Source organism: Sinocyclocheilus anshuiensis, unplaced genomic scaffold (genome assembly GCF_001515605.1).
Source record: "Sinocyclocheilus anshuiensis isolate Anshui unplaced genomic scaffold, SAMN03320099.WGS_v1.1 scaffold2100, whole genome shotgun sequence".
Taxonomy (NCBI): Eukaryota; Metazoa; Chordata; class Actinopteri; order Cypriniformes; family Cyprinidae; genus Sinocyclocheilus; species Sinocyclocheilus anshuiensis.
The window spans coordinates 30818-44655 of record NW_015542563.1 but is presented as its reverse complement, the minus strand read 5'-3'; the positions used below and the strand labels follow the sequence as shown (position 1 = coordinate 44655).

Here is a 13838-nt window from a genome sequence, read left to right as displayed (position 1 = left end):
GGGGGTGGCGTTCGATAGGGCTCCTCGAGCTGAAGGGATCCCCCGAATTTGGTGGAGATCCGCCGGCGCGTTCGCGAGATAGTGACACCAGTCAACACTTTCACTTCAGTAAGAGGTCTCTTGTTCAGGCAGCATTCAAGCGTGGTCTTATTCGACCGTAAGTGCCCCGCGGAGTGGACTTCACATGATATTCCGCCATGATTCCAGTTCCAAGGGAACGTACACGTTGCATTCAAAGTGCATTAAAAGTGCGCGAGACGTGAATTTATATTTATTTACAGGTATATTATGTCACACTTCACACTTCTCTAGTAAGTTTCGTCTGTGTGTGAAGACAGTAGCGCAAATCTGTGAATGAATGTTCCGAAGTGAAATAGACTTCAACGGAATAAAGTTGAATGGAATTGAATTGAATTAAAGTTGAATAAACTTCAACTTTACTGTTCAGTGCACTGATGTCAGACTCCTTTTGGATAATAAAGTTTATTGTTAAATTGTTAAATGCCCTGCCTCCATCATTACGTATCTCTGTCACGTCATTAAGTGTTTGATCACCACATTTGAGTGATCATTGCAAAAAATGTGTTTATGTATACAGTATATATTCTGTTTATGTATATACTGTATTCTATATATAGTACCAGTCAAATGTGTGGACACACGAATGGGAAAGTGTCCAAACTTTTGACTGGTACTGTACTATAATATACACAAAGAATATCAGTCGATATATCGGTATCGGCCTTTTTTTACTCCCTAATATTAATATCGGTATCGGCCCCAAAAAACCCATATCGGTCAGGCTCTATTTAAAATACTCTACTGGTTTTAAGAACACAGATAAACATCGTCGCAGTACAGTGTTTATTATCTTAATGTTCTTTTTCAATGTCACCATTCAAAGCGTTTCTGGCTTCTTTCATTCAGTTACAGCAATAGCTGGCTGTTTTTGTCCATATTAGGGATTTCCTGGAGCGTCCTGAGTTCTATTTCTTCTGTAATGTTTATGTGGATTTTCTGCGCGAGAGCGCCCTCAGGCGTCCAGTGTGAATGAAACACACATTACATGTGTTCATAGCACTAAATAATGGCCAATCCATAAAAATAATACTACTTTTTTTTAAATAGCATTTAAAAATAGCAAAAAAGAACTAAACCAAAAACTGTGGTGAAAAAAAACAAAAACGGAGGTATTTATTGAACCGTTGTCTAACTGTATTGTTGCATCCCTACTGTTTACTCTAAAATACTGTATAGCAGGAATATCACAAACTGAGTGCAGACCCTGATTAAGCAGTTTATCTCAATATTCACATTATAAAACAGATAGTTCCGGTCCTTGATTCTGATTGGCTGAGCCACGTTCGAAGCTGTTACATTGTTTGGTGGAAGAATACTGTTTTTATTAATATCATTACACTTTATTTGCTCTGTTTTATTTTGTGAAACCGTACTACGTACGGTATATGGAATAACTGTTTTATAAAAGCAATAAGCCCCAAGAAGCCGTGGTTTACAGTGAATTTATAACAGCTAAAGGGGTTTTAGGCACTCCACAAAACTATGTATATATATATATATATATCTATATCTATATATATAGATATAGATATATATTTATACACATCTAGTTTTACGTCATACCTAACAATGCCCCTTAGCTGTTATAAATTCACTGTAAACCACGGCTTCTTGGGACTTATTGCTTTAATATATAATGCCAGATTTATTAGACAACTAATAAAAGCAAGCTGATGTGATCAAGGAAATTTATAATCATTTCACCTCTCAAGCTGAGTTTCTTTAGGGTTTTTAGACATACAGACTCGTAGGTTTCCTCAGAGCATTGACGATTATGGGATGTAGGATTCTGGTCTGTATTGCAGGACGGTGCGGATGCTCCTGTGAAGACGGTGGGGCCGATTACAGACACTGACATCATCAAGCTGCGACCGTGTGAAAAGAAACAGGTGTGTCTGGAATAACACACTGCTAGCTACTCGTATTGACTTTCTTATTTCTTATTGAAGTTTAATTTTTTTACTCCTCGATGCACTGTTGATTTGTGATATCACAAATGTAGTTTTTATTTTATTCATTTTTTACTCCTCAGTGCATTATTGATTTTCATGCAAATCAACCGGAAGTGATATTACAAGTTCAGTTTTTATTTATTTATTAATCCTCAATGTAATGTGATGTCACAAATTTTTTTTTTAATTATTATTATTACTCTATGCATTATTGATTTGCATCTTGCAGTAGATATAATAGCACAAATTTGTATTTATTTATTTATTTACACATCAGTGCATTATTGATTTGTATCACACAATGCAAATCCACTGGATGTGATATCACAAATGTATTAATAATTAGTTTTTTTCCCCTCCTCCTCAATGCATTATTGTTCAACATTTTTCACATCACTAGTATTTCATTCTGAAATGTATCTGAAGCTTCATTTGTCTTTGATTCTTAACTCTCAGGTGGACTTCAGAGACAAGCTCTATCTGGCTCCTCTCACTACGGTAAACTCTCAGTGTTACTCTTATATTTACGGTCAGTGAGAAGCGTGCTTCCGCAGCTCATCCGGTGTTTGTGGTGCAGTGTGGGAATCTGCCGTTCCGGCGCGTGTGCAAGCGGTTCGGAGCAGATATCACGTGTGGAGAGATGGCCATGTGCACAAACCTGCTGCAGGGTCAGACGTCTGAATGGGCTCTGCTCAAGAGACACGCCTCTGAAGATCTGTTCGGCGTTCAGGTACGAGAACGATTCATCAGATGAAGTGACGGTCCGATTCTGTTGTGACTGCTGTGATGAGGATTCAGATGAAAAGCTCTGTTGTCTATGCTAGTTCATGCTGGAACTACTGGAGTAAGAAATTATAGCTGCAAGATTTTAAGAGGAAAAAAATAGATTTTTCTAATAAAAATTGTGATTTAAAATGGGATTTGCAAAAGAAGTCCCAGTTTTGCTGTGTTTGTTTGTAGGGCTGATTATATACTGTATCAATATGGATATAAAATAATAATAATTATTACTATTATTATAATTATTACTAAAAAGCAAAAGTAATATTACTATTGTAGTATTTCACTGTAAAATAAAGCAAAAATATTTTTTATTTTATTTTTTAAATGAATAATTAATTTATAATTTTGTTATGAATATTTTTTTTAAATAATTACTTTATTAATATATTATTTACTCCTCAATGCATTTATTAATTTGCAGTCCCGATACAAATAAACCAGATGTGATATCTCAAATTTAATTAAATTAATTAATTTATTTATTTCTCCTCTATGCATTATTGATTTTAGCACACCACAATGTGATATCACAAATTAATTTTATTCCATTATTTTTATTCCATACTATTCTATTTTATTTTAACTCCTTGATGCATTATTGACTTCCATCCCACAATGCGAATCAACCAGATGTGATTTATTTTATTTATTTGTTTATTCTCATTACAGGAAGGTTTAAAATCCAATGAATTAATTAAACGGCAGCCTTTGCAGTTTGATAATTACACTGTGATTTCGGTTTTCTTTCAATGACTCGTGCAGCACTAGTTTCGAGGCTCATAACGCCAAACTGTGTCCATGGGTTGATACTTTATCACTATTAATTAACCTTATGTTTATGCTTTTTGCTCATGATCGCTGCAGTTGGAAGGCTGTTTTCCAGACACCATGACCCGATGTGCCGAGCTGCTCAATCAAAACATCGATGTGGATTTTGTGGATATAAACTCTGGCTGCCCCATCGACCTCGTTTACAAGAAGGTGATCTGCAGAAAACGAGGCTGCGAGGCCATTTAGCTGCTTTTTGAGATTCCTTTAGGGCTTTAAAGTCTATAAAGGGTTGTATTATTTACTCTGCTACAGTAGAGGTTTTGTGTTTTTACATCACTCTTTAGTGTTAATTTTTTGGCGAATCAGTGGTCAATTTTGCCCATTTTTACCAGTTTTGTATTACTATTTAAGCAGCGATTGACTGATTTCTGTGTCTTCAGGGTGGAGGGTGTGGCCTCATGACACGAACCAGCAAATTTGAACAGATCGTGAAGGGAATGAACTCTGTAAGTGACTTCTCAGTGTTGAAGCGTGTGTCGGTGTGAAGTAGGGCTGGATTTCACGATTCGATTCTCATTCACAAGCTTGTGATTCGATTCAATATTGATTATTTTGGATATATATCAGGTACAGTACATGCCAAATTTTCTCAAGGAAAAAAAATCTCTCAACTAATGCTGTAAAATATATATGAGAGTCAGTTGGTACTACATTACCATAATATTGAAGGTTAAAATTGACTGATTTGTAAGCTAATATACAACTGCTAAAATTACACTTGATGAAGTTTTTAAAATAATAAAGTTACAATTACATAATATTTCTACTTCAATTCGTGTTTTTAAATATAAACATAATGGTGGCTGTCATAAAAACTTGATAGATTTATTCAAACATAAATTAAACATTGAAGAACAGTTAAAAATATAATGTATATGTTATATGGTGCATATATTTAGCAAAATGCCCCTCTCTACAGTTTATTTTTTTATCTGACTAATGAGTTTATGGTCACCGAATATGTTTTTCTGAGGTATATGTGACGTTACGTGACATTGTTTACAAGCTGTTATATTGACGTCTTTGCGCGGCTGAAACACTGATTGAGCGATTACATGAGACAGGATACGGATTGTAAAGTTGTACTCTTTCTTTTAACTTGCCTTCGGATGTTTAGTCATGTTTATTTTGTGCTATAACTAGTAATAAAGCGGAGGAGATGATCAGTTCACTGAGGCGCTACAGCGATCACTCCACATTAAACAGCGCCAAAACGGTATTTATTGTTTGAATTCTGCAATACAATGGACAGAATTTGAAATCTGAGACTTTGTTTCATATTAAAAGTACCAAAGCACAATGCTTATTGCGATTTATTGGATGGGAGGTGCGCTTCAATGTTCCGTCCATTAACTGAAAACAGACTAATCGATTACTGGGATTTAAGAATCGATATCGTTCCGTAAAAATGAGAATCGATTAAAATCGAGATATCTATATTTTTTACCCAGCCCTAGTGTGAAGTGTCACTCACGGCACTGTCGTGTCGTATATCCGCAGGTGCTAGATGTTCCTCTCACGGTTAAGATCCGTACCGGAGTCCAGCAGAACTGCAGCATCGCACACAAGCTGATCACAGAGATGAAGAAGTGGGGCGTCTCGCTCATCACGGTACGATGAGTTCAGTCCAGTCAACGAGCAGCTCGTACAAACGTGACACCGGGGTTCTGTAGGTTTGATGGAGATAAATTTACTTGGTCTTAAAGAAGATTTAAGGAATAAATTGAAGGGGACACAATACGTCATTATGTAAATGTCTTCTATTAGCAACATTTCAAAGTTTGAAAGTGTCAGTTACTTTTTTTAGTTCATTTTACAAAAAAATACTGAAATAACTTTTACTGAACTACAAAAACGGATGCTTTACTCAGTATTTCTGTCTTGTTTTCCAGTGCAAATGTCTAGAAATTTAAATCAAAATACATTTACTTGACAAGCAGAAGGACGCAAGAAGTCTTTTTTTTTTTTTAAACGCAATTCTAAATTTATATCTCACAATTCCTTTTTTATCTCTCAATTCTGAGTTTGTTGCGCAATTCCTATTTTTTCTCACAATTCTACATTTTTATCTCACAATTCTCATTTTTCTCGCAATTCTGAGTTTGTTGCGCAATTCCCATTTTTTCTCGCAATTCTATATTTACATCTCACAATTCCAATTGTTTTCTCACAATTCTGATTTACGTCTCACAATTTTGACTTTATATCTCACGAGTTTGTTGCGCAATTCCTTTTTTTTCTCGCAATTCCCTTTTTTTTTCTCGCAATTCCTTTTTTTATCTCGCAATTCCCGTTTTTTTAATCTCGCAATTCCCGTTTTTTTATCTCGCGATTCTCTCTTTTTTTTTTTTCTCGCAATTCTTACTTTCTCTTGCAATTCTACGTTTATATCTCGCAGTTCTGACTTTTTTCTTACACTTGTGAGTTTATCTCACAATTACGATTTTTTTCCTCTCAGAATTGTACTGGAAAACACGGTAAAAATATTTAGAAAGCTATTGATTTTTTGCGACATTTAATACCATGACAATGAATTTAAGACTTTCTGTTCTGATTCAAGACCTTTCAAGGCCTTAATTTGTGAAAACGCGAATTAAGACCCGCAGAAACTATTCTGTCATCGTTTACTCACCTTGATCGTGAAGCTTCATTGAGTCGGTTTGTTTCTGCAGTTGCACGGCAGATCACGTGAACAGCGTTACACGAAGTCGGCTGACTGGGAATACATCGACACCTGCTCAAAACTGGCCACTCCCGTACCACTGTTCGGTAAATACACTGACGCAGGCAGAAGATGCAGATATTCCACTGCAAAACATGTGACAGTGCTGCTGTGTTTCGTGCAGGTAACGGAGATATCCTGTCGTATGAAGACGCTATGAAGGCCAGAGAGACTGGAGTGTCTGGGATCATGGTGGCCAGGTCAGTCTGACAGCATCATCATCATCATCATCATCATGCGTGGCGGCTCTGAATGAATTACTTCCTGTTTGCAGGGGTGCGCTGATCAAGCCGTGGCTCTTCACTGAGATCAAGGAGAACAGACACTGGGACATTTCCTCCGGAGAGCGTCTGGACATCCTGCGCGACTTCACCAACTACGGCCTCGAGCACTGGGGCTCCGACACGCAGGGCGTCGAGAAGACACGCAGCTTCCTGTTGGAGTGGCTCTCCTTCCTGTGCAGGTGATGAGTTTATTAGGGATAGTTCACACAGAAATGAATATTCTCTGATCATTTACTCGCCCTCATGACGTTCAAACTTAACTATGACGTCCCCTTCGATATTTTCCTATAGGGTTTTATAATGGGGTTTTTCAGTTTATGTGGAATTTTTAAAAAAGCCTGTGGTAAACATAACTTGATGATACTTTGATGTTCTGTTCTACAATGTGAACTGCACACACTCACAGCCCAAACGTTCTTATCTAGTTATTAAAAACATAGTTTTCAAAAATGAATAACTGGTTCAAAAGTCGTGTTTTAGGTAAGGATGCATGTAATTTACGTTGTAGAACAAAATGTAAAAGTATGGTCAAGTTATGTTTACCACAGGCGTTATTTTACTCATTAATTGGAAAACCCCATTATAAAACCGCATAGGAAAATCTCTAAGGAACCCGCGGCGAATTACTCTTCCGGATTCGGACGTCACAGTTCCTCAGCTCTATTCAGACTTTTTTCCCGTAGATTTGACTCTTTTTCTCGCGCTTTTAAATTTATATATCAAAATTCCGATTTTTCATCTCAGAATTTCGAGTTTATATCTCGCAATTCTAACGTTTTTCTAACATTTTTTTTTTTAAATCTCACAATTCTGAATTTCTTTCTCACCGTTCTGACTTTTTTCTCACAATTTTGACTACATTCGTTTTTGAATTTTGAACTACGTAACATGATCTAACAATGAAAAATATTTGTAAAGCATTACGTGGAGCAATAAAATGAACAGTGAAAGTAAAAAAAGCTTGTACAGTATATTTTAATGGGCATAATTAAGTGTGAAAATGGAAAGGAAATATCTGTTTGCTAAATCAACCAAGCCAACTAACATACTGTACCCAGTATTTTAAAAAATTACAAATGGCATGAAAATACAGGTATCGGTACTCTGTATCGGCTAGTACCAAAAATAAAAGCATCAGTATCGGCTTCATTTTGAAAAGTGTGGTATCTGTGCATCCCTAATACTTTCGTTAAGATATAGTCAGACCATTCTGTTTTTGCTTCAGATTTTGAAGTTACATCTAATTTAAATCAGAAACTGCTCATGTATGCATCATCTTTGTTTGGATCGTGATTAAAATGCAGTGGTTGCCTCATCATAGAGAGTTTGGCCTGTAAAAGAGCACAAAACATCTTATGCACTCAAATTTTCATTCCGTCTTCTCTCGCTTTTAAAAAAATTAAATTAATATTAACTAATTGGTATTGGAATCGGTTCATTTGCATGTAAAACAATGGAATCGGCCATGAAAAATGAAGATTGCTACATCACTACTGACTCTTGACAGTGTGAACATTGTTGTGTTTGCCATCGCTCTATCCAGTGGTGAACTTTAAGAGAAGTGTTTTGAATGACGCTGGTTAGTCTTGTGATGAATGTGTGTAGTAAACTGGAAAGCAGCTTTGTTAACAGTAGTTCAGTAACTTGTTAACTAATAATTTAGATTATTGTCACAAGTAGGCTATTAGTACTTCTGTACCAAGTTGATACTGAAATTGTAAAAAAAGTACATCAGTACTCGGTGATCGGCGCTGCTTTTAAACGCTTCTGTGCAGATTTATATCGCTTTCTGTGAACAGTGATATGCAGTGGCCAATCAGAGGTGTTCAAGTCAGAATCCACTCATTTTTCACTTGACCCGTTTATATATATATGAATTATATTTAGGGATGCATGATATTATCGGACCAATATCGGAATCAGCCGATAATAGCTTTAAATGTAAATATCGGCATCGGCCCGATATGAAAAATTATGCCGATATGTCTTGCCGATAAGAGGAATACGCTAACTCGCATGTGCTCAGGGTGTGCTAGCGATTAGATCATGTGTAGATCAGTGTGGCTCATTCTTGAAGCGAAGTTTTGTCTGTGATGATTAGATTCACTGTTTTGGATTGCTGCATTTAATCTGAGAATGCAGTACAGAATGTGTTCGGTGTGAGATAGAGTAAACCGTAATAGCACGCGCAGCGGCAGCCTCCCCCGGGTCCTAAAGCCCATTCAGTAAGTAGTTTTAATTCTGTAGGGGGCGCTGTTGGCCTACTTCTAATAAAATGAAAGCAAAATACACAAATAATATTTAGACTGTTTCTGATTAAATAAAGCAGTAGTTGATGTCATAAAATCATGAGTATGTTTTGATTTAAAGGTCAGAAGCTATAGCTTACATGAACAAAAAAAAAAATCACAAACATGACACTTAAATAATTTTATATATACTGATTTATTCATTAATGTGTAATATGTTATATTTTTTAAACAAATTATGAGCTCTAAAAGATTTTCAGAATTTTTACAACTCTTTTGCTTCAGACCATTAAAAAATGTTAAATCTTAAAATAAAATGTTAAGGTTACAACTGCATCTTTCTGGAAAAAATACAAAAAAATGCAGCGATTGAATATAGTTTATTTATAGTTATTTTCAAATCTTCAATGTACTGTCATTATAAAAGAACTTCATTATTATTTATTTAATTCTAACAAATAAGTTCTTTTTAAAAACTAACCAAAATGAAAAATTATTTGCTTATGATTTCTGCACAGGAGAGACTTGGTGTTGTTTCCAAACAAAATAAATATATCGGTATCGGCTATCGGCCAAAATTAGTTGAAAAATATCGGCAAAAATCCAATATCGTGCATCCCTAATTTGAAGGATACGCGCCAGTATTTTAACATATTTTCTTTAATACTATTATTAGCATTACTTAATTCATTTTTATTTTTCAAATAGTTAAACGCTTTCTTTTTTTTTGTTGCTATGGAACTGAAATTGGTTCTGAAAATCATTTGTTGTAATGTATAATTAAGAGCTCGTATTAAAGATCTGATTTTATAGTTAAATCCCGGCCATAAACTGAATGTTTTTAAAGACTTCTGAAGAGAGGAATGTTATTTTAGGGCATGATCCTTGTCTTTTATTCCCGCCGTAATTAAATAAAAATGTCCTGGAAAAGGATCACTGAAAAAGAGTGGGAACCCTGTTGTGTCTGTTATATAGCTATAGATTAACTAACATTAACAATAATTAATAAACACTAACATATATTGCTCATTGTTAACTAATGGGATCTTACTGTAAAGTGTTATCAGTATATTTGATATTTCTTTCACAGGCTGAGAAACTCTTTATAATTGTGTAATTTGTGCATTATGTTCAGGTATATTCCGGTGGGTTTGTTGGAGCGCGTCCCGCAGAAGATCAACGAGCGTCCTCCGTTCTACATGGGACGAGATTACATGGAGTCTCTGATGGCAAGCCAACACGTGGACGACTGGATCCAAATCAGGTCAGTTTACAATGTCTTTATGACCGAAAGCAGAACATTTAAGGCGTGCAATAAAAAGATCCAGATCTGTTGCTTAAAACATTGAGCAGACAGATCCAGTTAGTAGCTTTTACATTAGCTCTGGCCGACTCATTTTCAGTTACAGTCTAATGTTGTTAAATTTATTAATACACGTCTATGTATTTTTTGTTTCATATTATGCTTTTGCTTATGTGTTTTGTTTCAGAAATCAAATTTAATCCTTTATTATTCACTAATGTCTACAGGTGCATCTCAATAAATTAGAATGTCGTGGAAAAGTAAGTTTTGATATATTTACGGTAGGAAATTTACTAAATATCTTCATGGAACATGATCTTTACTTAATATCCTAATGATTTTTGGCATTAAAGAAAAATCTATAATTTTGACCCATACAATGTATTGTTGGCTATTGCTACAAATATACCCCAGCGACTTAAGACTGCTTTTGTGCTCCAGGGTCACATATTTATAAATTGTTATTTTCTCTTGTTTCCTCTGCAGTGAGATGCTGTTGGGTCCCGTACCTAAAAACTTCAGTTTTCTGCCCAAACACAAAGCGAACGCTTATAAATGACCGTCAACTGCAGTGAAAGTCAATGGTTATTGAACAGAAGTGCTAATCAAACTTTTCTTTAAATTTTATTGATATCTAGTTTGAGGATTTCATGATTTATTAAGTGTAAGTTGTTTATATTCAGGTTGAGTTTGTTTTAAATGCATTAAAGTGTGTGTGATGCAGAACTGATCAACAGAATAAAACTAACTCATGGTCTTCACATAGACGACGCTGAATTATACCTGTTTGCTTCTGTCTGTGCTCGCAGTAGAAATTACTGCACGTCTTTACTGATGATGTTATGAAAGAGAATAAAGTCAGATACTCACTAATGACTGCAGCTAACATTTAATCACCCGTTGAATCTGAAGAGATCATGTGCTCTACTGAAAAACACACATTGACATAGCATTTTGTACATTAGCATCATATAAGTACACAATGAGAGCGTTTTAACTGTGCCAGTGTTTATTATTAATGATCAGTTTTTTCATTCAGATTACACAATAACAATCACACAAATTCAGTCACCTCACAGAATGTACTGCTTTTATTAAACAAATGCGAAATGTTCTGTGATACAAACCCTCAGGCTGCACCAATCACAGCCGCCGTTGAACAGGTGGGCGGAGCTACTGTCAGAGGAGGCGGGGTTTGTCACTGTTCCATTCTCACACACACACACACACAAATGCAGGACTGCTGGCATACAAATGTGAAATTGACCTCTTGTTGACCTCTGATTTTAGGCAGTGAAAAGATTTTTGTAAATGTATGGAAGTCTGTTTCTGCCACAAAATAAAAAAAGGAACTTGTATTTTTGTCTCACAATTCAGAGAAAAAGTCAGAATTGTGCAATAAAAAAATGGCAATTTTTATTTTTTAATCTGAGGCAGAAACAAAAATACACGTGTGAGATATAAACTCAGAAAATGAAAGGAAAAAAGTCTGAATGGCTAGATATCAACAAGTCCAAATTGTCTTCCATAGTAAATGATCTAAAAATCAATCATGGAGTTTCGTTTAGGTTGTTTCGCATCAAAAGTTTAGAAGAATAAAACCTTCAGCATTTCCTACTGTGTGAGAGCACAGCATTTGTTATTCCTCATCATTTATAGTTTAATCAAATAAGCATGACATCACATCCTGTTCCTGCAGGCCACAAAATAATTACTTTTGAAAGTATTTTCTGATGAGACGTGTTTTTTTTTTTGCAAGCAAAGTGTGAATATTTCATTATATTCAAGTAAAAGCTTCAGCAGCCACCAATACTTTTGGAGGCTCGTAAAAGCATTAGAGACATTTTCTGTCTTCTGCAGTGATTTCTAACATACACTGATCAATCACATGACATTTACAAGTCAAAGAAACCTGTGTGAACTGCCATCGAGATGCACGGGAACATCCAGGACAGGTTACGAGTTAGTGTCAGCATCATCACCTCTGACCTCTGGTCTCTTATGTAAGGCACAAATCAATGCAAACACGTTATATCTCAATGCAGTCCAACACACGAGCAGCTCAATAATGTCAGTCTGATGTGATGCGGTGGAGATTTTACTGATTCACTGGAGAACGAGATGCTGTTTCCTCCTCACGCTCCTCTCAATGAAAACAAACATTACTGTTGCATAGAGTCAGTGGTACACAAACACACTTAGAGCTCAGTGGTGCAACAACTGCATTATGTTGATCCCGTTTTCTGACTCGTGCTTAGAAGAGATACAAGCATACTATTCATACTACTACTGCAATATGTTTACTGGACACAGTATGTGAATTATTCGTATGCATGAAGTACCAACATGGAATCCCACAATGCAATGCACTTGACCTTTAAAGACAAAACTTGTCTTGAATCCCCAAGGAGTCTAATCCAAAAGCCAGTGGAAAATCATATTAGTTGAGGGAACAAACAGTGTTCAAATTGCAAAATAGAGGTTTTATTTGAAAGATACTTGGATGCCAAATGCTGAATTACACATGCAACATAATGAGATCACATGTTTCCTATATGCATGCTAATCTTCTGTTAGTCATTGGGCTTATTTTCTGAAATAATTCAAGCCAATGGAATAAAGTTTTTTGTCAAGGGAACCAAAACTGCATTAAAAATGCAAAAAAAATTTGTTTATTTAGAAGTTAACTGGAGGCCACCTGCTGAATTAAACTTCCTACATAATGATATGAAGTGTTTGCTATATGTGTCCCTGGAGCACAAAAGCAGTCTTAAGTCGCTGGGGTATATTTGTAGCAATAGCCAACAATACATTGTTTGGGTCCAAATTATTAATTTTTCTTTTATGCCAAAAATCATTAGGATATCAAGTAAAGATCATGTTCCATGAAGATATTTAGTAAATTTCCTACCGTAAATATATCAAAACTTAATTTTTGATTAGTAATATGCATTGCTAAGAACTTAATTTGAACAACTTTAAAGATGATTTTCTCAATATTTAGATTTTTTTGCACCCTCAGATTCCAGATTTTCAAATAGTTGTATCTCAGCCAAATATTGTCCGATCCTAACAAACCATACATCAATGGAAAGCGCATTTATTCAGCTTTCAGATTATGTATAAATCTCAATTCCAAAAAATTGACCTATGACTGGTTTTGTACTCCAAGGTCACATATACCGTATATACTAGGGATGTAACGATTCACTCAACACATGATTCGATTTGATTCACGATTTATTTTTTTTACAAAATGAGATTTAAGACAAATTATAAATTAAATGTGTCCTTTTATTATTGCTTGGAGAAAATGCTGCACATTTCTTTGTGAAATTGAAATATAATACTATAATAATATACTATTATAGCACTTGCATATTATTGCTCTTTTGTTGGTTTTGATTGCTTCTATTGTCCTCATTTGTAAGTCGCTTTGGACAAAAGCGTCTGCTAAATGACTAAATTGAAATATAATGTAAATGTAAATAACAAACCTAAATTGAAATTTTAAAACAAGCCCCAAATCAAATAAATAAGTAACACAAATAAATAAATCTCTTCATATAAACAAACTAAGGCTTTGTCTGTGTTCTTTCCATTTAAAATTAGAGGCAACCACTGCATTTTAAT

The 13838-nt window shown here is 35.2% G+C and overlaps 1 protein-coding gene across 1 annotated transcript in view; it reads left to right on the top strand.

Moving 5' to 3' along the window:
* The window catches only part of dus3l (dihydrouridine synthase 3-like (S. cerevisiae)), a 15740-nt gene extending 4177 nt beyond the window's left edge, over positions 1-11563 (top strand). The window contains exons 5-15 of the mRNA XM_016494074.1: positions 1887-1970; positions 2490-2531; positions 2611-2763; positions 3681-3797; positions 4028-4093; positions 5148-5258; positions 6320-6416; positions 6494-6569; positions 6644-6832; positions 10038-10166; positions 10692-11563. Of these exons, the coding sequence (XP_016349560.1) occupies positions 1887-1970; positions 2490-2531; positions 2611-2763; positions 3681-3797; positions 4028-4093; positions 5148-5258; positions 6320-6416; positions 6494-6569; positions 6644-6832; positions 10038-10166; positions 10692-10764 (1137 nt within the window). The 3' untranslated portion in view covers positions 10765-11563. The remainder of the gene's footprint in view (positions 1-1886; positions 1971-2489; positions 2532-2610; positions 2764-3680; positions 3798-4027; positions 4094-5147; positions 5259-6319; positions 6417-6493; positions 6570-6643; positions 6833-10037; positions 10167-10691) is intronic.
* Positions 11564-13838: the final 2275 nt, after the last annotated feature.